A 27,735-nucleotide genomic window follows, 5' to 3' on the forward strand; every position below is an offset into this window, starting at 1 on the left:
TGCACAACATACATACACCCCCACAGGGCCCTGAGGCCATCCCCCTGCATCTCACACAGTCTTCCCCCCCGCCTGGGCCCACATGCCCCACACACACAGCAGCAGTGGCCATTGGGGCACTCATGGCCTGTTGCAGGCACAGCCCCAGCAGCATGCAGCACCTCCTGAGACTGGGAGCTGCACGTGGTGCTGGCCAGGCCACTGGCACGTACTCTCAAACAGAGCCAGGCTGCTCCTGCTGCCATGCGGGGCTCCCAGCACCACACACAGAAGCCACATGCTGTCAGGCCAGGCCTGGTCCTGCCTGCATAGAGCCAGCCCGGCCCAACAGCACGTGGGGCACATGGAGGCAGGACCCAACTCGGCTCAACAGCACACAGCTTTTGCATGCAGTGACAGGAGCCTTGTGTGACAGCAAAAGCAGCCTGGTCCTGCCTGAAGGTGCATGCTGGTGGGCTGGGCCAGTGCCCTCCACCATATACAGCCCCTGGTCTCAGGTGGCACCATGCAGCTGGGGATCTTTTCCAGGACTGGCCACAAGTACCACTGCTGCTGCTACCACTATTGCAGGGGGGCTGTGCGGGGTATTCACCCCTCCCAAGCAGTCCCCCTAACCCCACAGTTCCCCCCACCCCCACATCCCTACTTACCTTGGACAGAGCCTGCGTCTGAGCTGCTGCTGCAAACTTGCCCCACTCCTGTTTGCCCCAGGGCACTGAGGCAGCATGCTGGAGCAGCAGGGGCATGCGGCAGGCATACAGACAATCTGTCCACATCCTAGAAGACCCCTCTGGATGACCCAGCATCAAGGTACATTCCAGGAGTGTGCCCTGAACCTGTTTTTCCCTGCAGGATATTTTTTGATACAAGGATTTCCCAGTATCAAATTTAGAGTCCGTGCTGAGGGAACAGGTTTTTTTTGTTCCCTATGTGCTTCTTGCGGCATCTCAAACTGCTCTGAGGTGCCACAACAAGCATGTGCTCGCTCATCTGGACACGGCCCCTGTAGGCATACCTGCAGGAAGTAAAATGGAAAAGGAAGAGAAGCCTTCCCACAGTATAGCCCAATAGTCTAGTGGTTAGGGTACTTGCTTTAGGAAGCAAGAGATCTAGGATACCCTCACCCAGAGTGGATGTAAACCTACAGCTCCAGGAAAGTGCTATAAGTTACCATTCAAAGATTTCTTTGGGTGATACCTTTTATAAGTGCAAAGAAATTCCCCTGGCTTGGAAGGTCTGAGAAGAAAAGTCAGCTATGAGCTGAAGATGAATAACTTGCATTCAAAAACTTGTGTGACTCTATTCCAACTATGCAATTGTTCCAATAACAGATATCACCCAAAGAAATCCTTGACTCTTGAATAATTCCTAGACCACTGTGGCTACAACATCAGTCTAACACTGCAGTTACCAGGCCACAGGTCAGGCATTATCCAGACTCCCCTCTAGCCCTTGTGACAGGAAACCAGTGGCTCCTGTCACTTCAAGTAGAGAGCACAGCAGGCCAAGCCTGCTTTGTGGGACTGCAGCAGAGGAGCACAGATTGGCTATTAGGAAAAGGGGAAGCCCCTGTGTATGATTGGGGAGGTACATGACCAAAACGGGGATATAAGCCCAGAGCCTGAGGCAAAAAGGAGTAGTCTGACCCTGCATGCTGTGGGGGAAGGAGCTCCTGGAAGAGAGGGCTTCAGGAAACAGGCCCACAGACACCCATGCTATCCAGGGGAGCTAGATGGAGCCACTAAAAAGGAAGTAGGACTTAAGTGGGGAACTGACCCAGAGTGGGGGTAAAGTTTAGTTTAAGAAGCATTTTGCTTATATTTGTGTTACATTTAAGTCTAAGACCAGAGGACCAGACTGTGGTTAAAAGGCTGGTATGGAAGCTACAGGAGCACCTGGGAGGCACCCAGAACAGAGCCCTACAAAGGCCTTAAAGGGACTGGGATGCAAGGCCTTGCCTGGGTCAGGAACACCAGGGATTTGGGCAGTCTGAGAATGGCAAGACCAGAACCAGGGGCCCAAACAGCCTAAGAAGGGCAAGATGAAGCTAGAGCCCAGAAGCTAAGGTCTGGGGCACTGGACCCAGGCTGAGGGGGCATAACCAGAGACAACGGGCCAAAGCCGAGAAAGCTGAAGTCCCAACAAATGCCTGAGGCCAGAAAGGGCCAAGTGTTGCACTGGGGCCAGCTCCTGCCCCCCAAAGTGATATCAAGCATCATCTGTGAGTCATAGCTACAGGGAAGGATGGAAGATAAGATTAATGCTCCTAAAGCAATTTAGTGCCTAAGGCAAGACCATAACCAGTTGAGCATGTGGAGCACAAGACAGTCAAGGGACTGTGGCTCATTCCGGGACCCTGGAGCAGCCTCCTGCAATATTATAAATTCCATCAAGGTATGGCAGGTGAGAAAGAAAAGGGAGGAGACTCCAAGAAGCTGGAGTGGGGCAGGAGTCACTGGGCCACAAGGGGGCATAAAGGCCACCCTTGGGGCCAGGACCTTGCTACACCCCTCCTCTTGAAACTGGCCCACTACATCTTGTATTTAATATTTATTGGATAAGACAGAGAGCAATAGGGAAGCTTCTGTCCCACTGGAAGCAATAGTCCAATTTAGAGGGCAGGACCCTCTCCTTTCCAGGGCAGGATCCATCTGACTGGGCAACATAACTTTTGATATGTTTGCTTTTCCTGATCCCACATGCCTCTCATGGGACCAGCTTCAAAAAGAGGGCAGGAGAAACACTTGGAAAATGTCTAATCTGTGGTACATTGGTCAGGGCACTGTGCTGTCAAGCGAGATGACAGTTTAAGCTCTTCTGAGTGAGAGGACCTAGGACCAAGGTCTCCTGCTGCCCAGGCACGTGCCCTCATAACTACCATGCTGGGATAAAGCGCAGAAGTGTCCTTCTCATTTGCTAGTGTTTAACATTTGCTAGTTGTGTTTTTTTGTTCAACTAAAGTTTTGGGATCTATCCAGCCTTAAATGCTTACCTGAACAATCCTATTTCATCATACAGCCCCACAGAGAACACTTGTGGGCATGTGCACACTTATGTACACAAACCTGGATCACAAACTGTGCATAAATGACAAAATTACCATTTCAAAGCTGCATCATACCATTTAGGTACATAAAGTAAAACAGGATTTAGTCCACAGTTTCAGAAGCAGACTTCGGGAATGTGTTATTTCAGACAGAAGTATCACAGAATTATGATGCTGTATTGAGATACACCAGCATGTCAAAATGTTGAAATGATACAGTTAAAGCTGAAACAACATAAAGGAAGGACTTAGATGTGAATATTCAGAGTCAGCTCCTCAGACCTTCTGCCCCCTTGGCATAATTACTGGTGCACAAAAAGGGGAGTATGTCATAGCATATGGTGATGACCCTTTCATTAAGGGACAGATGAAAGTATAGAAACTCCAGGCATAAGCCTAGGGCCCATAGCTGCTAGCATCTTGTTGTCACATGAAGATTAAAATGGGAGAAGACCATGAGAGGAAAATTGGAAGAAATGCTTGGGGTGGAGAAAAAGGGAAAAGAAGAGGAGGAAGAAATCAGAGCAAAAATGTAAGCAGGTGGGGGGTTGAAGATAAAGTAAGGAACAGAAACTTGAAATTGATGTGGAAAGCAGAAGGCAACCTCTGAAGGATTTTTTCCAGTCATGGGGCATATCAGTCATATTTTTCCAGTCATATTAGTCATCTACCAAACTGTGATATATTGAAATGAAGCCTCACACAAAAGTTTAAAATATAAAAACTGTCCACTGAAACTCACCTTGTCTTATATATTTCTTTTATCTTCATAGGACAATCACAGTGGAGTGTGGACATAGTTCAGTGAGCCTGGGTATCAGTAGTTTGGGGCTGCAGTGGCTAGACCACTAACAAACCACCCAAGTATTTACCCACCTTCTTAGGTGTGTTCTGTAGCCCATGGTAAGCTCCGTGCTGCTGCAGTTACAGTGCTATCAGTTTCTGAGCTAGCTAGTTAAAAACTAGCTTAGGTACATATATACCTGTAGACATACCATTAGCTGTAATTTAATTAAGACATTTGTTGGAGACGGTAAATACCAATTCTTGTTTCTCTCTGTCTTCTGTGAAAGGAGAGAATGTATTCTACCCATACTGGCTAGCCAGGAGTTTCATATGCTCGGGCTTTTTTAGACATACTAGGCTTTCAGCAGTTAGAATTTAAACTGAACAGTCACATCATTTTAAGTGGTTTAGAGCTCAACCAGAAACTTTTTTACCCTAAGTCAATTGAGTTACACTAGAGACAAATTCCCCCTGCCCACCCCACTTTTTTTCCCATGTGGATGTTTTTTATTTTAGTAAGATATCAAACATTAACAGGATATTTTAATATGTACCAATACTTCCTTGTTTTTAACATCCCATAGATCTCTGCCAATTCTGTTCATAAAAATAACAACTCAATGAAAATTTTTCAAAATTCAAGAGTCTTACTATTCGAAGCCATGATACCAAATGCCATGGTAGCGTTTTTGCGAACAATTGGATCTTCATGGGAGATTAGTTTAAATAAAGGTTCCACAGCTCCAAGATTCAGAAGTGTCACTTTGTTTTCATCACCTAGACAGTAATTAAGTTAAGAATCCTATTTAAATTACTGAAATTATTTTTGTTCTAACATAACACATTTTAGTTGCATTTGAAATGTCCCTCTACATTTCATAATCTACATAAAGAGATTATAGATATTATACTACAGATATCAATTTATCTATAATATGTTACCAATCTCTTTATATGGATTACCAAATGCTGAGAAACATTTCAATGAGAAAAAAATAACCTAAAATAAAAGTCTAAACATAAGATTACATAATTAAAATTCTGTAATAGAATTCCAACCCTAAGCCACAGCAGAAATTAACATAATGCATCCCATATAAATAAAACTTGATAGTTCATGGATGTGATGTCACAATGAGGACTTGAGTAGAGTTTTAGAACTGTAGGCCTGGATCTAGGACCCCAACTCATAGTGTCATGTCATTACATCAGAATCTAAGCTCTTTCAGTAGAAAAAAAGTAAGTCTCCTCCAACCCTTGTGGTTCTGAAGAAAATCTTAAAATATGAACTTAGTGTCAATGCTACATTAATTTCTTTCTGAGTCTGTCAATAACCTGAAACAAGAGCCTTGCATACTGCTCAATGAATCTCAATAGGATTTTAACACCAAGGTGTACTTCTCTGTATAAACTACCTTAACACCAAATGAACACAAAGGCAGATAGAAAGGAGGACTCATGACACTATTCCTCACTTGCTGGGCAAAGGCTTGTATAATCAAGTACTAAATAAATGTGCAATAACCAAAGTTACTGAGCAGCAGTGCTGGTGAACATCTTTTTAGTGATGTTACTGTGCAGTAGCCTAATAATACTGCACAGCAGCGTATTAGCACTGTTTGTGCTGTGATGCACTACTACACAGTATTATTAGGCTGCTGCGCAGTTAGCATCTCATGTAGACACACCCACTGAGACTTTACTGTGGAGCTAATTAGGCAGCTCTGAAGTAAATATCTTATGTGGACACACCCAGTGAGAAGTAAACTGTTCCATGAGCAGAGGTGAAATTACTGACTCCTTTGTCAAAGCAGTTAGGGAGCAGGTAAGGAAGTAGGTGACTTCCTGAGTACAGTCTGTTCTTTGGTGCAGCTAGGGCAGGGTAATTATGCACAAGAGACATCTTCATTGCAGTGTTACCATAAGCTACCTATATTCAAGTTACTCCTCTCATATTAACCTACCTTGAGTTACAGCAGCCATGCTATGAAATCACATGGGGGCCATGCTGGTTGTGCACATACTCACGTACAGTATTGAGACTTCCAGAGGGTGTCCCATGTTCTTAATGCTGCACTAAGCTGAACCACTCTATTATTTCTTTTCCACTGAATTTTGGGGAAATGTGTCTGTCCATTCAGGAGTATTGTGGGAAGGAACTGGCCATAATTTTTAATTAAAAACATCACACCATCAGGTTGTGTGCGTGAATGGGACTTGAATAAGGAGCAGTGAAGATAACTTGAGTTAACTTTGCAACGAAGACAATCCCCAATCTTGTTAATTGCAACACTGCCATGTAGTTTTCTGTGAGGACTACATTAACCACCACATTAGCCACTTAAAGAAAGATTAATTTAGCAGAAACAGCTGACTAACATGTTTGTCTCCTTTTGACATAATGGCAGAACCTGCCATAGAGAGCAAGGGGGAGTTCTCAGCCATCCTGACAAGGGCACGAAAAATTCATCCCTCCCTTCCCCAAATTTAAAGGAATCATTTCTCTTCTCCAAAATTTAACTGTGTTACTTTCTCAATTCCAAAAGCCTCAACTTCTTCTGGAATACTCAAATCCAAGCTCAGCTTAAACACTTTTCAGCACTACAGAAAACCCAAATATTCCCTAGCTAGCTTTCAAAACCTCCAGCTTTTTTCAAACTTCACCTATGGAGTCAATTTCTATCAATACAAAAATTTGGAGCATGCAAAAACATCACAATTTAGAACAATGTAAAATAAATCAAATTAAATATAAAATTGTAGGTTAATAAATACAGTGATATCCTTTGTGTAATGGATTAGACTGAATGGGGACATGTGAAGTGACTGGGAAAGAACTTGGGAAAGGAATAAACACATGATTTGGGGGTTCCTACTATATAATGTGTGTCTAATGTGCCACATAAAAGACATAATGCCTTGATTATATATTTTTAAAAAACAGAAGCACTGGAGGAATTCAGAATACGACATGGTTGTTTGGTTTCAAAACACACAAAAATCAATTAGATATTTGAGGCTGGATGATCTCATAAATACTTCAGTTATGGAAATACTATTCTTGAGAGAAACATGCAAACAGAATTAAATGTAAAATTCAAAACACAAACAAACAGGGACATAAAAAGCTCAAAATAACTATTTTTCTTTTTAAAATTATTTACCAGTATAAGGTCCTCTCAAAATGTAACATGAAAAGCAGATTCTCTCATTGTCCAAGATGCTACAATCTTTTCCTACCAACTACTATAGTCTCATTAAGAGAATATCTAAAAATTCAGTCCCAGAATTCAAACCACTTAATTTATGCAAGACACCGGGAACAGAATCCTATTTCACTCTATGTGCCCAAATGGCAGTTTTCCAGCCACATAAATGCCTTTTTTTGACACTTTTACACACAGTTTGTAATCCTGCTCCACATGCAGCATGGACTCATAAAAATTCACATAACATGCACAGTAGACTTTGCCCTGGCCAGGCAGAGCACAGCTTCACACACACATACCTGACCTTAATTCCTACATTGTGGCCTGGCAAAGAAAAGATGAGGAGTGCTGCCTTACGTTTTAGCCTAATAGCCTGCTTTGTATGGGTTAGGGCACTCACCCCAGAAGCAGAATACCCAGATTCTAGGTCCACCTTTCCCAGCAGAACTTTTAACCACTATGGACATATGTAGACAAAACAGGGGCCCTAAATTGAAGCAGTGGGTTTTTAAAAACACCACTTCAATTTAGGGCTGATTAAACCCCCATGTTATGCACACACCCCACTGACTTACTTGCCTCTCCGGTGGGAAGAGGAGGGCAAGCTACCAGCAGGTGGAGCGGTTCCTGGGCTGTGGAGAGGCCTTGTGCTTCCCTCCATGGCAGTGGTGGCCCTCCCCAAGGTGGCACCTGCCCACAGGCACCCAGCTCAGGCGGTCCTGGCGGGGGCACCACAGCCTCAGAGAGAAGTACTGGGCCCCAACACAGCTCAGGCAGGCAGGCAGGCAGGCTCCGGAAGGGAATTAAAAAAAAAAAGATCAGGCTCACCACTTTCCCTGGGTGGAGCCTGCTTTCCTGGGCAGCTGCCTGCAGGGCTTCCTGGCACAGCCCTTGAGCTGCACAGAGCCCTGTGCTTCACTCTACGACTGTTCCTGTTTCTTGGGCAAGTGCCCTGACTCTTAGACTTTTGGACTAAAACTTAGACAGGCCCTCTTCCTCCTTCTCCTCCAGTGTCTAACACCTGCTAGTTCAGAGGGTTTTGATCAGCTACAACTTTATGACTGCCACTCACCTGGTAAACATGTGTATGGAGTGGTGTACCCGTCTAACAAGAATTCAGTCTACTCTACATGCTCAGTAGGCATGTGGACACGTATGCCTCCACGCTGCACGTGGAATAGGATCGTAAACTCTGCATAAGTGCCCAAAAAAGGCAGTTATATAGATGAGTCACAGCCAGTTGGGAGCATAAAGTGAAACAGAATTCTGCCTAGAGACACTAAGGAAGAAGACTGGGCAGGGTGGCACCTTGGAAGCAAACTGGTTCTAACATACAGACCACTTACTTTCTAAGTTGCCACGCTGCCATACCTTCTGCCTGACTTCAGACTAACACAGCTAACCATGTCTCTTCATAACTATAAAGACAGCATGACAGATATTTTACAAAAAACTTATGGAAGTATTTAGTATCAAACAGGATAGTTAAAGTTAATAAACTAAGAAAAAAGTCAAACTAGTTTAAGAAACGTAAGATACAGAGAGAGATTAACAACAAAAAGACAAACCTTTTGATGCAAATTTATATATAGCATCACATGCTTTAGCCAAAACTTCCTCTTCTGGAGAATTAAGCATTAGCACCACTGTTGCTGCTTTTTTGCTTTCAATCGATAAGGTATCAAACTACCAACACAAAAAGCAGAGAAAGAATATTCTGAGTTGGACTGTTCAAGGCACCAGCTCATCATATTAAAAAAAAAGAAACAATATCATCTGAATTAGCAGTACACTGTCAAAATAGGTTTTCGATCTACTCAGCAGAATGAAGTTTCAATGTTGTTAGCAACATAATATTTTGCTGAAAGGCAGAAGGGAAAACTTACCTCTAAAGCAGTCGTGTTAATGCAAAATTGTAAACTCAAACTAGTTACACATAGTACCAGGGATCCTGGTTTTTTGCTGTTTAAAAATTGCAGTTCTCTGAGAAAAAAACCCCAAATTCTCTGATTAAAACCCCCCAAATCCACATTTTTCTGTGATTAAATTGAAGCGTCACTATATATAGGTATCAGATGAACACAATATTTTACTGATATATTTACAATTTTAAAGCTGTTTGGAAGCCTACCAGTACCTCAATCATTACAATACAGTATATTCTAAATCCCTCTAGATTTTGAAGTTTGATTTTGTTTTTTTTATCATGGAAAATCAGAGCTCCCCCTGCCCACCAGGATACTTTGTGTTGTTGAGCAGCTTTGATATGCCAGTGCCCTACCCCTACCTGTGCCATTGCCTCACACTACCAACCCACAGCCCCCTGGCCTTGCCGGTGCCCCTCACTCCCAACCTATAGCCCTCCACCCCCCAGCCCTACTGGTACCCCTCGCTCCTGAGCCACAGGCCCCCCACCCTGCCAGTACCCCTCACCCTTGACCCACAGTCCCCCATCCCCCTAGGTACACCTCACTCCCAACCCACAGCCCCATGGCTGTGCCAGTGCCCCTCACTCCTGAGCCACAGCTCCCTGCTCTCCAAGCCCTACTGCTGCCCCTCACTCATGACCCTCAGCCCCTTCTCCCCCAACTCTGCCAGAGAGAGCCCCCAGCTGCCAGAGCTACAGGACCAGGGCCAGAGCCTCCAGCCTCCTGCCCCAGCGCCTGTGGTAGGTGGTGGCTGCTGTGGCCAGAGCACAGCGCAGAGCCCAGCTCTCCCCCCGCCCACCCTCCAGGAGGCACAGCCAGACCACAGCCCATGGTGGGGGAGGATGTGGCCTGCCTGCTGTGGGCTTGGGGCTCCCCACCCTGCTGTTCTCCCCCTGGGGGCCTCCATGGCCCAGCAGGTGGGACCCAGTGTGGGAGGGCAGGGAAGTTTAGTGCTGCAGCTGGGATTTCCACACCAGCCATGCTGCCAGGGCGAGGTGCCCCCTGCCCACCTGGCAGCAGTGACAGCAGTGATACAGAGATATGCCCTCTGCTGCTGCTGGTCAGGCAGAGGGCACCTCACCATGGCAAGTACTGCTGGTACCAATGGCACCAAGCCTCCTCTTTCCTCTTTGCTTTCCCATACCAGGTCCCACCCACTGAGCTGCAGAGGCCCCTGGGGGGAGGGCAGCAGGGGGGAGCCCCAAGACCACAGAGGGCAGCCCATATCTGCCCCCACTCTGGACACAAATCTGGGGGGCACATGCTCCCCCCCCATGGCCCCTTCCCTGGGAGTCCAGACAGCAGCAGGGAACCAGCCTCCTTGCTAAGCCACTCCTGGCTCCATCCTGCTCCCCCAGCTGATCCCCATGGCTGCATATTCCCATCCCAGCTCTGGGTCACATGCACCACCCCAGCTGGGCAGCACCCTCAGCCCCAGGCCTGCCCCATTCCCTCCCTTGCTCCCTGTGGGGACCTCAATCTGCACCCCCATAGACTTGCCTGTAGGGAGCTCTGGGAGCTGCTCTCCATGCTGCCTGGCTGTCATGTGCATGTGTGTGCACGCACATGCACAAGGCACTCCCCACCTGATAGTCTTTTACCCACTCCCCCCAGATCTAAGCAGTCCCTTGTAGGTCATAACTTTAAAGGAGAAAATCTGTGTTTTTCTGTGATCAATGGAAAACCCAGATCTCTGCACATTACATATGCAAAGTTTAACTACATCATTTACAGGCAATGGTTTCAAAAGCGGAGATCCTGTTGTCAGATCAAAAAATATGAATTCCTTTCTCAGCTCTGAAGACAAATAGTTTGCAATGTGTTTTGTAAACCCCCATCTGGCTCCACTAAAGTCAATGGAAGTTTTGCCGTTGCTTTGAGGGCAAGATTTTTGAAAATTGGGAAAATCCTAATACTTGCATATCTAGAGAGTCTGAAAGCAACAAAAACTAAGTGATTCCGGTATGCAAGAGAGTAGAATGTTGTGACAGGAGCTTTTGCAATTCTGATGTTTCAGCAGCAGCCTTGGAGCAGTCTGTGGGGAGATCGCTCTAAAGAGCAAGCAGCCCTGTATAGAGGCAGGTACTCAGATGATGCATGAGGAATAAAATTTGGCTCCTGGTGCACATTCTGTTGCATTCTGGTAGTTTTAAAAAAATAGAATGATTCCTCCAACACCACCATCACCTCAGATTAATTACCAGACACCAGTTTTTTACCACCCACAGTCCCTGCCCTCCCAAGCACCAGTTTTTTACCACCCCACTCTAGTTGTAGCATTGCTGGAACATGATCCCTGTTCAGCCAGCTGGAAGTGATACAAGTGCTCATTTCCATTTCTGACTTCTCTCACAGGGACAGAAATATTCCATCAAACCCAGCTACTCTAAACCCTGTTAATAGGCTTTTTGAAACTTGCAGCTTGAGAAAGGGTAATCTTCTAAAAGCTCTTGTGAACTATATTTAGACTCAAAAATTTTTGAAGGTTTTAAAATTTAACCATGAATAAAATTTAATATTTTGGGCTTTAAGATGCAATTTTGCAACTTCATGAAAACTTGCTTGTATCCTACTGATGTCGTATTCAACAGCTATGTCACTGCATCAGATTAAAGGGTCTAATATTTAGCAATTACAAAAGAACTAAGTCATATAGATTCCCTAATCCTGACTGTATATTCATTTAAAATATAGCAAAGAAAATATTTTAATATATAAATAATTCTCTATACCTTTTATTGCTGTTGCATTATATATGAATACACTGGCTATACATTGCATGCTATACATATTTATATGTTAAATAGGTATATATCTATACTATATAATTACATATCTGAAGTCATTTATTATTTATACATGCTGTGCTAACTTTCAATTTTTTTATAGCTACTGTTACATCAGACTAGCATTGCGAACTAATAATAAACAGCCAAGTCACTGAAACTTATACATTAGGGCTGTGCAAAGCTTTGGTCCCTGATTTGATTCGGTGCAGATTTGGCCTGATTCAGCAGCCAAATCTCTGAATGGAATCAGAGGGTGGGATGAAGGGAAGGGAGAGGGAGCAGAGTCTTACCTGCCACTATTCTCTGCATGGTGAAGTGTGCCCTGACAGCCGCTGGTAAACCAGACCCAGACTGTCTGAGGTTGGGGTTGACAGTCTACATCTGCCTGTCTCCTGCAGGCTGTGGCACTCAGCTTTGAACTTACTAGTGCAGAAGGAGCCCAGGATTGTTGTCCTGAGCACCCTCTACTCTGGCAAATAGTAATGGCATGATTGCGATCTGATCCCCAATCTCAAAATCCTACCTTCTGCTATGCCCACGTGGTATGGTACAATTGGAGATCAGAACCCATTGTACTGTTAAATGTAAGTGTGCTAGAGGCCTCAGTCACAGATTGATAAGATATAGGTACACCGTAGTCTTCAGCCAGCATAGCAGAATTTGTCAAGAGAGTGAAAAGCATGATTGTGATCCCTGGCCTATGTAGCAGCAGAAGCCCCTAGTGCAGATGCAGTTATATTGTCAAAATTGCACTTCTACTGTCAAAATTGCACTTCTACTAATGTAGCTGGTTTTGCTCCTAGGAGTGCTTTTGCTTGAGTGGCACAAAGCCTGTCCAGTCCAGGACTGCTTTGCTCGTATAGCTTACTGATATTCCTAAACCAGTCAAGTGTAGACATAGCCTTTGTACCCTCACAGATTTAAAAATACAAAACCAAAATGCAGTAAAATCAGTCCACATCCATGGCTTTACACTTCCTCTCGTATGCTAGCCAACAAAACCAACCTGAGAGAAACCTATGCTGGCTGTAATTCATGGAGTAATGTAATACATTTCCTTCATTCTCTGCCAACCTCCTTGCTGCTCCTTGCTTTGGGCTGTTTGCTAAAACCTCTCAGTTTCCAAACTATTTGGAGATCAGTATGTGCGCATCTGTTTTTGGTTATCAACTCAGTTTGTCACATCTGCTTAGTATGGATGTAGTAGTAAGTAATACCTGTACAGTATACAGTGTTCTTCATTCTGAAGCACCTGAACACATTACAGACTGAAATACACGGATGTAGAGAAGTGAGACATTATGGGAACCTGTGAAATATGCCACTGCCTCAGAAGCTCCTGACCTAGTAATTAGAAAGATGTGAGACTGGGCAGGATTGTCTGTTTCTGTAGAACGTTATATCCCCCACTTACCACAGAGGTCTATTCTGAAGGGCATCCTGATTTCTAGGACACAAAAATTTTTGTGTTGGAGTTAGGAAAGGAGAAAATAAAGGTGTGTTAAAGGGTCCTCAGTATCTGCTGGTCATTCTTCTCCATACAGGTAGTATGAATCAACAGTAAGGTCTATCACATATGTAAGGCTGTATTAGAGGCCATGGAATGTCTCTGATACCTCTCTGTAGCCCACAGACATCCCATCACATAGCCTAGTCACTTGGGTGGTACATTGGGGTCCAGGGTTTGGATGCCTTGAGTACTAATTAATTAATACAGTTTAGTGTTTTCATTAAATGACTGGAGAGACAGTGAACACTTATAACTTCTTTAAGAAGGAGTACTGTACCCTTTTGTCCATACTGTGCCTGTCCCGACCACAGTGTAAACAAAGTCATTCTGGATGCTGGGGAATGTCTTCGATCTGCTGCTGACACCGCTTGAAGGTAAAAAGCAAAGAAAGGTGCATTCACCAACTTATCCTCTCCTAACATTGATGGAAATTCTAGAAGCCTGATCCTGCAAACTTTTACTTGTGTGAGTTGCCCTACAGAAGCATGTGAAATTACTAATTGGTCCTAATTAGTTTATCTGGTTAATGAACTACATGTATAACAAGGGTGTGCAAAGCAGGCCCTATTCAATTCGGGTTTGGCCTGATTTAGGGGACAGTGATTCGATTCACTCATTCAGATTACTGTCCCTGATTTGATTCAGCCAAATCCGGATCTGAAGATTCGATGCTGATTCAAAGAATCAGCAATTTGGCCATAGACGCAGCTTTAAATATTTTTTCTTTGTACTTTGAGTTACCAGCACAGCTTGTGAATGATGCAATACTGGGGTGGATGGAGCATCCTGCAGGAGCATGGGGGCCCCCATGTGCTTGGCAGCTAACCCAGAAATGGACCACAAGTACTTCCAGGCAGGAAAGGTTCTTTGGGTAGATGTGATATCTTTTATTAGATCAACAAAATAGATGGAAAACCATTCTTGTCAAGTTTTCAGACACAAACACCCTGCTTCAGACGCTGAGAGACTAATGCTGTTATGTGTTCTCCTGTTTCTTAAAATACTTCTGTTGCACATTCACAGGACAATCCTGCCCAACCTTTATAAACTTTCAAAGTATGTCCCTACAGTAAAAAGCAGTGCTAGGCAGAGATCAGGCTTTAGCTCCTGAACCAGTAGCAGTTTAGCTATGTCAGTAGCTTATCGATCTCTGCCCAGCCCTGTATTAACAGTTTGGCACTGTACTGACATCCCATCTGAGAATCCATCACAAGACTAGAGGCAGATTTGAATTTCCACAGATTTCAAAAAGAAGCCCTTCCATGTAACCAGCTTGAGACTGGGACCTGGTTTCAGCACCACTGTTTCTTATTGTGGTTCTTTCAGTAAGCCCAAAGTAACTTACTCTAGAGACTTTACTTCTTTGGGAACTATGCAAATAGCAGCTGCTTGCAGCAACAAAGAACAGCTTTTTCAAAACAAGAGAATTTTACTAGCTAGGAGGAGTACAGTAACTTCAGACTCCTGGGTCAGAATGGAATAGCAGTACTTACATATATTCCTGTGCTGACAGCATTGCTTGCCTCTCTGGCCCCAAATGTCTAGGTATCAGGGGCCCCAGCAGGCAGCCATAATGGCCTAGTCAACCAAACCTGCCTGAGGTTCTAATTGGCAGCCCTACCTCAGCTGATAAATAAGCTGGCCACTGTTAGGGCTTCCTGACTGGTTCCCAGGGAAACAGCCTCCCCATTTAAGTCCACCCATAACTAAAGACTGTAGGTCACCCAGTAGCTCTACCCAAAGGTATGCTATGGCAGTGATGCTCAACCTTTTGGCCCCACATGGCAGATGAGTGGTGTGAGGCTCTCATACCACGAACAAGCCCCATGCTTCATCAGCTAGTTCCACAAGCTGGGATCAGGCCCCACACCCTTGTGCTGCCACTGCCTAGTCCTGCATGCTGGGATTGGGCCCCAGGGCACCCAGTTACCTCTATCCAGCTCTGCATGTCAGGATGGGGGTCCCACAACAAATCTGTCCAGTCCTGCATACTGGGATCAGGGTACTAGGGGCCTAAGCCAACTCTGTCCAGCCCCATGCACTGCAGTCAGGCCCAATACCAGCCTTCACACTAGGACACAGTCTGCAGGGTTCCCCATGCCTTTGGGAGCACCGTGGATTCAATGACATGGCACTGGTAGCCAGAACTGACCTGCGTGCCAGGGTTGAGCAGCCCTGATCTATGGTAAGACTCTCTGGATCCTGTGCTAACTAGTTTTCTGGCTTCTGACTTTCCTTGGCTCTTCTTGTGGACTCTAGATTTTGGGAACCCCACTTGGCTTTTGTAATTTGGTCTCTTGACTCCTGAACCATGACTCAACCCATCGTCTAGATTCTAACTCTGTATTTCCTCCTTGGATCTGGTCACTTAGGGCATGTGTAGACGACATGGGCATTAATGTAGAACACCTAAAAATTTTAACACGGTTTTGTTTTGCTGTGGTACGTTTGTGTTTGCATGACATGGAGTTTGTGTTTGCACAAACAGCACTTTAAAGCAAGTTAAGCCTCATGTGTCATTCCCCTCAGGTTTCAGTAGGGGGAGTCAAATACCAATTTACCCCCTGTAATGTCTTTGCTAATGTATTACAGCAGGAGGCGCATGTAAACCACCCGGCCTTCCCAGTCCCAGTCCCTGCCCCCAGACTCTCACTGGGCAGTCCTGACTCTCACTGGGAGTCTCCCCTGGGTATGGTCATGGTCAACCCAAAATCCTTGCCACTTGCACCCACCTATGCAACTCTTGCACCTGTCAATCTGGTCTCTCTCCATCAATATATGATCCCAAAGACTCCATCCCAATCCCAAAGACAAGCCACATAGTTTCATAGTTTCTAGGGACAGAAGGGACCTGAGTAGATCATCTAGTCTGACCCCCTGCCATGGCAGGAAAGATTACTGGGGTCAAATGAACCCAGCAAGGTGTGCATCTAACCTCCTCTTAAACACCCCCAGGGTGTTTAAGAGCACCACTTCTCTTGGAAATTGGTTCCAGATCCTAGCCGCCCTGACCATGAAGTAGCGCCTCCTGATATCTAGCCTAAATCTACCCTCTGCCAGCTTGTGACCATTATTCCTGGTAACTGCTGGCAGTGCTTGGGGGAACAGGGACTTCCCCAGTGCCTGCTGATCCCCCCTGACATGAATCCTCCCCTCCTGTTCCTTTCTTTTCCCATCCCACCATGTTATAAATATATGTGTTTTTTCTTTTATTTACTATAGCTGCTATGATAACTGCTATGATATCAGGAAATATTCAGGGTTTAGAGTACCAGGTGGGTGGATATTTGTTGCTGCCCCGTTGACTGGCAATTGCTGTCAATGTTGGTGGTGGTGGCGAGCTCTTCTCTCTTCTTTTCTGGTGTTTTTGAAATACAGTTCCCAGTATTCCTGAACTCATTGATCTTAGTACAGTTTCCAGTGGGGGCTCTCATTGGAACCCTCCCATTCCCTGCCCAGGTACACTGTGTCAATCTGTTTGTGTTGGCTACAAAGGACCAACTCACAGGATCATCATAAAATTCTAGTTTATTGGACAGATGCAAAGGTCAGACCATAAACCTTGGTGCTGATCCCCTCAAATACACACACATTCACACACACACACTCACTGTAGATAGCTATGAACACTAAGCACTGGTGTCAAGATATACCTATCCCCAAGCACTGGAGTCCACCATCGATGGGCAGTAGAGGCTTCTTTCAGTGCGATGTTGCTTCAAAAGGGGGTTGCCGGCTGGTCCCTCTGGTTGGGCAGGCAGGGTGCTGGTCAGGTCAAAGAGGGTGCCAGTGGGGTTCCTTCTTCACTGCCTCTTCTCCCACTGCCAGACTTTGGTGACTCCTCAATTCTCAGGCTTAGCCAATCCAGGGGTCATTGACCTTGAAGGACATCCCTCTTGGTAGCTGCTGGATGGCAGCTGTCAGCCCCAGGGGTCACATCCGCACCTAGGTGCAGTCTCAGGAGTCCCTTGTTGAATTTTGATTGATTCACTCCCGTGATGAATAGAGCTCTGGAAGTGGTTGATCAGGAGGTATTTCAGCCCCAAGGGTCTGTTTCCAGTGTTGATTAGTTCAAATCGGGGCTTCCGTACCTTTAACAGTGAAGTTTCAGGGAGTTCCTGGCTCTGTATTGATTCTTTCCTCTCCTTAGCCTGTGGTATGTAGGTGTTAATTGCCGCTCCTTAACTTGCTTATCCAGACTAGCTACTGTGTTACACAATCAACCATGATTCATTCAGGGACCCACTCCATACAGAGATTCCTGCCCTTGCTAACATTATTACGTGGTACAACTTACTTTTAAACTTAAAGTACATTTGTAAAAGCATCTACAAGCTCTGTTTTCACTACAAGTACACCTTATACAAAATAATAATAATATAATAAAAGAAAAAGAGAGAGGGAGGAAGAAAAAGTAGAAAAGAGAAAGTATCCCCAAAAGGGGGCAACTACTAGAAAAGGGGCTTTTGCCATATGCAGGAGCTTCACATTTGAGTAAGGGGCAGGCAAAAAAGGTTTCTTGCTACATTTCTGTAGTGACACATACGGCTTTTGGAGATGTATTGTGAATTGCTTTTGGAGTTGTGTTGTGAATTGTTATATAAATGTTTTTGGAATATTTTTGAAAATGTGGGTTGCTGTTTGGCTTGGTCCCCCACCTGCCTAGCCCACTGTAACAGGGAACCCTAGCTCTGTTACTAAGAGGTAGAGCTGCCCCTTTAACACCCAAGTCTACAGGAACAACAAACACCAGGAGGGTAGGAGTTAATAGCCCAACCACCCAAGCTGTGCAGATGACAGGAAGGGGATAGGCCTCTGGACACCTATAAACCCCAGGGCTGAGGCTGGCAGGAGGAGTCTCCGGCAAGTGACCAGAGGAAGAGAGTTCCTGTGGCTGCTGGCCAGACAGTTGCTGTGGTTAATGAGGCTCTAGGAGTCTATAAGGTACCCAGAGCTGGGGGGCAGTGCTCAATGCACAAGGAGCAGTTTGGGGTTTTAAGGAGCCAGAGTGTGGCTTTTATGACTTGAATTATGTTATAGCCCAGAGGCTCATATTTATGTTATTGCTTTATCTGGTGGACCAGGCTGAGACTATTTGGGGAGAAGGAGGCCTCATTGGGGCACATTACTATGCAAAGCCCCAGCACCAGGGGGGGCACAATGATAGGAGGTGATCAGACCTCAGCACCACGGGGCACAGCACCAGGAGGCGCAGAGACAGGGGGCAGATCCCAGTGCCAAGAGGCACAGTGATAGGGAGTGATCCAAACCAATGCCCTAGGGTGCAGGTCAACAGTTATATACCATCTGCGAGGCGTGGGCCACCATGAAGGGGAGGTTTGGAGCAGTTGATAGCAACCCTTAGCGTTGGGGTAGTAAATGAGCAGCCTCCCACCTGAGTTACACTATAATTATTGTTCCATCAAGGCATGGCAGACGAGATAGGTGGGTGGGTAGCCCAGAGACAGAGGGCCAGGCCTATGTTAGACAAGCCCGGGGATGGACCCCTGTCACACCGGCCAAGAGCTATAATAGTTAACCTTCTCACCCACATGGTGGGGGGGCTCATTCAGATGTGGGTGACAGTGAGTAATGGCCCCCAAACCACTCACAGTCTGAAAGCAGCAAACCCCTAGCCCAGTCCAGATTTCCTCCCCCTTCCCCTGACTGTCCTCTCCTCTGCCCCCCATCTGCAACACTCAATGCCCCTGTAGACAGACACAGATTTAAAGTGTAAATAAATTTATTTCAATGTAACCCGGGCAAGAGGTATCCCCTCTCCAACTGAAGGGATCAAAGCAGGTGCACAAGCACTGTGGGAAGTGTAGGGACTCTCCTCCCCCTACAGAGCAGAGCCAAACCATCAATGGGGACTTAACCATATACCTTTTAATGAGAGAACAGTACTGGGAACATAACCAGTATAAACCAGGAGGTATAGGGGACACTACAACTCCCCGAGGGGGCAGGATTCAACAAAGGTTAGACACTTACAATCATAGACATATTCATCCAGTTGACAAAAGACAGGGTTAACCAAAATATAAAACACAAACAGCAAAACAAACAATACTGGTTGGTGAAATATAAAAGGCACAAAATACAAAATGTCAAATAACAAGGAATATAGGGCCTAGGTACCTGGAGGGGGAAGAAAGGAGGAAAACACAATGACCCCTTTCCACTGCAACAAGAATGTCTTCCTGTTACTTCACTCACACCAAATCATCCCAGCTAGGACTTGAACTCAGATCCCACACACAGTAGGCACAAACTCTACCACACAGCCCCCAGTGTGATACAGTACCAACCTACAAGGGGTCTTGACCTTCCAGAAGCCCCGGCCTCATGTTGAGCTACCTGGCCTCTGATTGGAGGAGCTGGAAGCAGAGCTGAGAGCCTCTCAGGTCTCTGCTCAGATCCTTGCTGGAGGTGGAGAACCTCTCCTGCTGGCCACACCCTCTCGTAGGGGATCCTGGAGCCCAGCGAGGAGCCTCTCCTGCCCGCCGGACGCTGCGCTGCTGAGGATCCCACTGCTGCCTGCAGGTCCCACTCCTTCAGGTGCTTCTGGGGCAACTGCTTCCACCCCACTGGCTCAGCTCTTGCCAGCTCTTTGAGACTCCTTCCTTGTGGTATCTCGCTGGTCTCTCCTGAGTCAGCTGCACTGCCCCTTTTATCCCCCTCCAGGTGACTCCAGGGGCAATCAGGGGACATGGAGGGTGAGTCTCTGGGGCCTGGTTGGTGAGGAAAGGGAATCCTAAGTCCTCCAATCATCTTTCCCATTTTCAAAACCACTGGGCTAAGTCACTACCAGCTAGCCCATCACATCAACATAACCAAGAGAAAGAACAAAGCACTCCTAGGTGTTGTTGTCAGCAATATATCCTGCCAGACAATCATGCACAAGGGCTGCCCGACCAGCCGCTCCTTGAGGATATCTCCTCCGTCCCTGTGCTGCTGCTGCTGCTGCTGCTGCCTGGAAACATCTCCGTTGTCTGGCCACTTCCTGTCATGCTTTTTCTTCCCATGACTCCTTGAAAATCTCTCCGTGGCTCTCACACATACTGCGTAAGCAGGCTGCCACTACAAAGGCCATGATATTTTCTTGCTCTATCTCAAGCCAGCATATAAGCGCCTTCCATCATCCTTTCAGCTGGCCAAACACATATTCCACAGCTATCCTGCACCTGCCCAGATGGTAGTTAAAAAACAGATTCTGTGGGTCAGTGATGTTCCCTCTACAAGGTTTCATGAGCCAGGGTTTTAGGGGTTAGAAAGCATCTGCTAATATAACTGGGGGAATGGTGACACCGCGGATCACTGTCTCCTCCATGCTGGGTACCTAGTGTCCTTTCTCCACAAGGCCAGGCAGAGGGGAGTTTCTGAACACGGACGCATCATGCGCACTGCCAGCCCACCTACTGTAAATTTTTGTGAACCAGCCCTGATGGTCCACCACAGCTTGCAGGATCATGGAGGCATATCCTTTCCTGTTTGTGAAAGCCCTCCCCCTCCCCGCATGGCACAGCACTGGGATGTAAGTACTATCTAAAGCCCACATGCAGTTTGAGAACCCCTTCTCATTAAAGCCATCTATGACTTGCTGCATATTCACCAAGTGGATAATTTTGTTTGCAGCAATCTCCTTGAGCAGCTGGCATACCTCATGACTTGCCAGCCTGACTGTGCAGGCAGCCGTGCCAAACTGTTTTGTGATGTAGCAGAGGCTGGATGGGCTGGCCAGTTTCATGATGGCTATTGCAACCCTCTTGTCTGGTAGGATGTCCCGACACATGTTAGTGTCCTGCCTCGTGATGTGGGGCCCCAGCATCCAAATGATATGATAGAACGTCTCCCTTTTAATTCGGAACATTGCCAGCCCCTGCTGGTCATTTGCATGATTCGCTCCCACCAGTCCGAGCTGCTCTTGTAGGCCCACACTGTGCAGATTCTGGTCCCCCTCAGGTTTCTCAGCAGAGCCTAGTCAAATGCCACTTCTTCACTTTTCTCTGTGTATTCCAAGTCCTCTCGGTACCTGTTTCTTCTTCTTCTCGTCATTAATGCTGTTAAACAAGGAACACAACTTGCCAGTGAACAGTCTAGCACAGTTCCTATCCTTCTCAAGCATTGCAGCAGTAGTCCCCTGGTAAACAGAATTTGCAGAAGCAGTACTGCCACTTCCTCCTCCACCTCCTCTTCCTGCTCGCCCATGTCCTCCATATTCTCCATGTCAGAGGACTCTGTACTGCGTTGTTCTCCATTGTCACGTATTTCATCCTCAGTCTCCATTTTGCACCTCTGTCAGCTGTGGCTTCTCACCCATCTGCACCAAGCCAGAGGCAGGCACTGTAGGGTGTTGTATGGTCTGGAGCTTGGTGCAGCTGCTTTTTCAACACTTCACCCTGGCATCCCAGGGCATTGGGGCTTCCGCACAACCTTTTATCCTTTAATCCTGAGCCTACCAGCCACTGGTGTTCTTACATAATCAAGCTTGCAAACAAAAAATGTTTTGCCTACTCCTCTCCTGGTAATGGTAGGCTACTCAAAACTTTTGCCACTTCAGGGAAAACAGGCTGTCCTTCTGTAATAACATTATTTTGCACAAGCAGGCAGGTAGATATTGATTTTTGCAACGTTCCGGGCCATTGAGCAGCCATCCCATAGTATAATGGCCTTATTTATCCCATCACCAGGTATTTTTTGTTGTCAAACTGGGTGCTTTATGACCTTTGGGTGTTTTGATACTTACAGGTAATGACTTCACAATTCTTGGAATTTTTTGAGACCCTCATGCAAGCACAGCCTGAGTATAAAGGCACCTCCCTGCCCAAATTTTGTCAGCCCACTTTCACAAATCGCTTGTGCTGTTGACCATGAACTGCTTTACCATGTCTTAGAAAGCCAAGACCAGCAGCGTGGAGCCGACAGCCCAGGAGACTGATACACTGGAGGACTTAATCAACATTTGGCCAGAGCAAAGGATCATAGACAAGCTGGAAAGTACAAGGAATAAGCCTGTTTATGTTGAGGAACATGCGAGGGCATGATTGTGCCCTTGCACCTGCATGCCTTTTGCAATCCCACATGGCAAAAAGCATGCAGGTGTGAGGGCACAATCATGACTGGACCCAGATCCGGTGCAAGATCAAGTCCCTGGGCATGTGTAGACGAAACAAAATTTCCCATTTACACCAACGTAACTGCGTTTGTGTTTGTATGACCCGGGATTTCCCACTGCTTTAAAGTCCATTTAGTGCCATATGCTAACACTGCTCAGAGATGTTTTAGCCTGCGTTGCTTTCGTGTTACGCTGCTCCATGTGCCGATTTTATTCATGCAAACAACCAGAGACTCCAAGGACTTGTAATGAATCCCTTTTGCCACAAAGGGCTGCTATGCCAGTAGGTAGTGCTGTGTGTTCTTTTTTTTTATCTTCTTTCACTCCTCCCTCCCCACTTCTTTTCCGCAGTTTCTTAGTTTCATAGTTGGTAGGGTCGGAAGGGACCTGAGCAGATCATCAAGTTCAACCCCCTCCCATGGTAGGAAAGAGTACTGGGGTCAAACGAGCCTAGCAAGGTGTTCATCTAGCCTCCTCTTAAAGTCCCCAGGGTAGGAGCCAGCACCACTTCTCTTCGAAGTTGGTTCCAGATCCTAGCTGCCCTGACAATGAAGTAGCGCCTCCTGATGTCTAGTCTGAATCTACCCTCTGCCAGCTTGTGACCGTTATTCCTGGTCACTCCTGGCAGTGCTCAGGGGAACAGGGACTCCCCAATGTCCGCTGGTCCCCTCTGACTAGTTTGTAAACGGCCACTAGGTCCCCCCTCAGCCTTCTCTTCTGGAGGCTGAACAGGTTCAGGTCCCATAGCCTGTCCTCGTAGGGCCTGCCCTGCTGCCCCCTGATCATGCGAGTGGCCCTCCTCTGGACCCTCTCCATGTTGTCCACATCCCTCCTGAAGTGCAGCGCCCAGAACTGGATGTAGTACTCCAAATGCGGCCTGACCTCTTTGGACCTGCTTGAGATGCATCTGTGGATGCACGACAAGGTATGGTTGGCCTTCCTGACCAGGTCCCCACACTGTCGGCCCATGTTCATTTTGGCATCAATAATAACCAGTTAGGTCGTGTTGAGACTTGTGTGCTTCCTTGCTTGTTTGCCTAACCTTAACCTTTAACAATTTTATTACTTTTATTACTTTCAATCAAAAGTAAAATGATGGGGCAGATAAATTTCATCTTCTACCCACTCTTAATTGTTCCTGCACCTACTGTCTATGTCTTATCACTACCACCACCACCAACCATGTACCCCCCTGTCCTCCAGCTTTGCCTCCCCCAGTACCCTTCACCTGCTGCAACCCCTTCACACCCCGTTGACTGCCAGTGTAGTGGTCATGGCTCCCAACATCTACAATGGCTATGACAGTACCAGGCGAATGGTAATTTTTCTGCAACTATATATTTTGAAACTTTGTTGGAGGGAGTGAGCGGTTACATGACTTCCTTCAGTATTGCAACCTGAACTTGCATCACATTCCATTCCAGAGCCACAAGTCCAAGATGCTGCCTGCCAGACTTGGCAGCCAGGGTATGCAGCGTCCTGGGTTATATTTAGGTAATATGTCCCACTGACCCTCTGTGTGTGGGGGGGGGAGGGCGGCGCGGCTGGCAAAGTCCATTTTTTCCACTGTGTGCCAAGCCTCCCTCCTCTTCCTCTTCTTCTCTTTTCCTTTCTCCAGAAAACTTTCATGGGTGGAACTCGTTGGGGAAAAGCCCACAGCCCAGCAGAGGTTTTTGAGGTCAACTAATCACCGTTTTGGGGGTTTTTTTTACATTTTCTATTTTTGTAACATTTGTGTTCTATATTTCTGTAACATTTTGTATTTATTTTATTTTTATATGTCAATTTGTAGTTATTTTTTATATTTGCTTTCATTTCAGTAAATTTTTTTGTTCTGCTGTAATGATGGATGTGTCATTCTTTCTTTGGGAAGGTTGAGTTTGTTTGACCACACCTGCCTTAGTGGCAGGGATGTTGCGCCTGGGGGCAGGGGAGGAGAGGGTTGGCATTACATTACTCGAAACACTTGCAAAGATTTGTGGAGTGAAGAGTTGCTAGCCCTTTTGCTAGCATTTGTAAAGTGCTAGCTAGGGTGTGGTCCAGTCCCATATGTCTTGTAAGAAAAAGACATTCCTTTTAGCCTTTAGCAAGTCTTTATTAAGTCTTTGAAGTGCAGGCTGTACTGATATGGGAGGTACAATGCAAAAAGTTTTTCCCCCCAGTGTTTCTTTTAATGCGCACCATTTTCTTTACAAAAAAAATCCTGCAGAGCACCCTCACCCCCACACTTCAATCCACTCCCCTCCCCTGGATAAAGCCTGGGGAAATAGTCAGAGTCAGGTTTGCAGGCGGATATTTGCAGGGGAAATAGTTGGAGTCAGGTCTGCACCTCTAGAAAAGACACAGGAGCCAAGCAGAGGCTGGAGGGGGTACCTGGCCATGTCTGGACAGTTCCTCTTTGTATAACTTCCTCATAGCATAACTGCTCGTCCTGCATGCAGACAGCATTCTGTAAGCATTGCAATAGCTGGCCTCCTTGTCCTAGGCCTTGACATATTCTCTTTTTTCCTGCTCACCTAGCTTTTTTGGATATACAGTGCATTTTTGGTATTTGCACATCCAGAGATACTCTGTCTCTGGTTGCAAAGCCACATGCATGTGGCTGATTATCCAGACATTCTGCATCAGATGGCCAAGGTTCCCTCTAAGGTGTGCACATGAGCGGCTGCCCACAACTAAAAGTGTGGCTATGCACAGGCTTTTCAAGGCCATGCACCAGGAGAGGCTGGGATGGGAGCCTGGTGTGGGCTCCACCAGCTCCAGGGAAGTGCTCCGCTCCCCGATATCAGGGCTGGGGAGTGGAGCCCTTCCCCGGAGCCGGCGGAGCCCGCACCAGCTCCCTGCCCCAGCCTCCATCCCTGCCTTGCTTCACCTTGGGGAGGAACTGCTGCCTGCTCTGAGTGAGGACCCTGGCCCCCAGTCCCAGCCTCCAGCCTCTGGCCCCCAGCCTCTCAGCTTCAGCCCCCGGCCCCAGCCTCCAGCCCCCAGCTCCGGCCCTGATGCAGAGCACTTCCCTGGAGCTGGCAGAGCCCACGCCAGTCCCTGGTTCCAGCCCTTGGCTCCTGGATCCGGCCCCTGGCCCCCAGCTCCAGCCTTCGGCTCCTGGCCTCCGGCCCCAGCCTCTGGCCCCCAACCTCTCGGCTCCAGCCTCCAGTCCTCAGCCTCCCGGCCTCCAGCCCTCTTTGATAAGTGTCCCACACTGGACCAAGGCAGCACACTCACGGACCGAGGCAGCACGCTCACAGACTGCTACTCCTTAGAGGGAACATTACACATGGCTATCCCCAGACATATTGAGAGGTGCCTGGATGGGAGGCCAACCAATCTGAAATACAGGCCCTATTTGTGTCCAGCTGGGGAAGCAATGATATTCACTCCCCTCCCCCAGCTGCCTGAAAAACCCAGTCAGTTGCCCTGCCTCCCAGGTCCATGAAATCAAGCAAGAGCAAGTACAAATCAATTTTTTCTTCCCCATCTTTATTTTTTTTCACAATAAATTGACTTGCAATCAATTCTATTGAAAATTACAATACGATTTACAGTACAATTTACACTATAGCCACACATAGCATAAAACACCAATTCACAATTATTATGCTCCCCATGTCCCTTCTGTAGATATGGATGGATGGAGGGCTGTATGTTAGGAGGGCAAGAAAGAGGGATGGGATGGACAGAGGCAGGCAGCCAGCCAGAAAGCTAGCCTGGTTACTTGCCATTGCTGTTAGTCTGGTTACTGACGACCCTGTGACTATTTTTATAGAGTCCGTTACTGGAAAGTTGCAGGGTGAACTGCTATGGGGAGGAGGCCAAATGCTTGGTTAGTGCTAGTACGCTTGCAAGTGTTTGTATTGCACTGGTTTGGCCAGTGCTAGTATTTTCTTGCAAAACCAACTAACCCACCTACTCACCCACCCACAAAGCTTAATTATGGAGGTGAGGGCCTAACTGTGAGGGCCCCCAGCCATGGTTGCAAGGTGGCCCCCTCAGGTAAGGTGGGGGAGAGGAGTGGGGAACTACTCTCCAGTACATGGTATCTTTGGAATCTTTGCTCCCCACAAAGCTTAGAGAGGGGGCCCCCCGGTGAGTAAGCAAGAGGGCTGGTTAGAGGGAGGTGTCCTGCACCCCCTTCTCAGTTACTGAATATGTCCCACCCACTAGGATCAGGAGGGGAGGCCCAGCCAAAGGAGGCCCCCTCAGGTGGGAGTCCCCCATGCATGGTTGGGGCCCTTCAGGTCCAAACCAGTGGCATAACATGCTACAGTAGTCAATGAGGATTTTATGTAGCAATTTCTTACAGTGCAGAACTGTATTTTCTGAGATATGACCAGTAACCACGAAGGAGTTACTAGGGAGGGACTATGCCAGAACACCATGGAGGTGGGGTCTTTGCCAGTAACCAAGAAGAATTTTTGATATTAAGGAATGGAGAGGAATGGAGAGGTGTTGCTTGCGCCAAATTGGTCATCAGGAGGGAACACAGAGTCTGTGCATGGTTTCAACCTGGGGACGGGCTGCTGCCACTGCCTCCTCTGACTCCTCCTCCTCCTCCACCTCCAGCCCAACCCCAGAGCTGAAAGTCTGCAAAGCCAGGATGTCACCTGCATCCCTGCAGAGAATAACGGACAGCTTGTCACAGAAGAGGGCAAGTGTGCAACCTGCCCCAGAATGAGAGTTGGCATCTTTTGCTCTGTAACATGCTGATCCGAGGAACCTGATCTTGCACTGGACCTGGGTCCAATCACGATTGTGCCCTCACACCTGCATGCCTTTTGCAATCTCAACATAAACAGACTTATTCCTCCTACTATCCAGCCTATGATCCTTTGCTCCAACCAAATGTTGATCCTTTGCTCCAACCAAATGTTGATCAAGAGGACACAGCAGCCCCCCTGGCTCTCCAGGGACCTAGCAGACCTCCTGAGGCTAAAAAGAAAGGCCTACAAAGGATGCAGTATGGGATTCACCTCCAAGGAGAATTATTCTGCACTGGTCCGGTCCTGCAGGGAGCAAACCAGGAAAGCCAAGACTGCAACTGAACTCCAACTAGCTTCAAGCATCAAGAACAATAAGAAGTCCTTTTTCAGATATGTGGGGAGCTGAAGGAAAAGCAAGGGCAACACTGGACCCCTGATGAATCAGATGGGGCAACTGACAACTGATGCCCAGGAAAAAGCCAACCCATTAAATGAGTACTTTGCGTCAGTCTTTCATCAGTCCCATGGGACGCCCATCCCCGCCACAGGACAGGGAGGTCCAGGGGAGGGAGATCCCCTACCCTCCATCAATGCTGACCTCGTGAAGGAACACCTTGAGAAGCTGGATACCTTCAAGTCAGCCGGCCCTGAC

The 27,735-nt window shown here is 47.0% G+C and overlaps 1 protein-coding gene across 4 annotated transcripts in view; it reads right to left on the reverse strand.

Annotated features, from left to right (window-relative positions):
* ARMC3 (armadillo repeat containing 3) overlaps positions 1-27,735 on the reverse strand; it is a 125,495-nt gene that overhangs the window by 80,684 nt on the left and 17,076 nt on the right. For all 4 annotated transcript variants that reach the window (XM_019532108.1, XM_019532099.1, XM_019532093.1 and 1 more), the window contains exons 4-5: positions 8,610-8,727; positions 4,484-4,609 (exon numbers count right to left, since the gene is read on the reverse strand). In XM_019532108.1, the coding sequence (XP_019387653.1) occupies positions 4,484-4,609; positions 8,610-8,727 (244 nt within the window). The remainder of the gene's footprint in view (positions 1-4,483; positions 4,610-8,609; positions 8,728-27,735) is intronic.

The sequence above is a fragment of the Crocodylus porosus genome, unplaced genomic scaffold (genome assembly GCF_001723895.1).
Source record: "Crocodylus porosus isolate Cpor-Errol unplaced genomic scaffold, CroPor_comp1, whole genome shotgun sequence".
NCBI classification, from domain to species: domain Eukaryota; kingdom Metazoa; phylum Chordata; order Crocodylia; family Crocodylidae; genus Crocodylus; species Crocodylus porosus.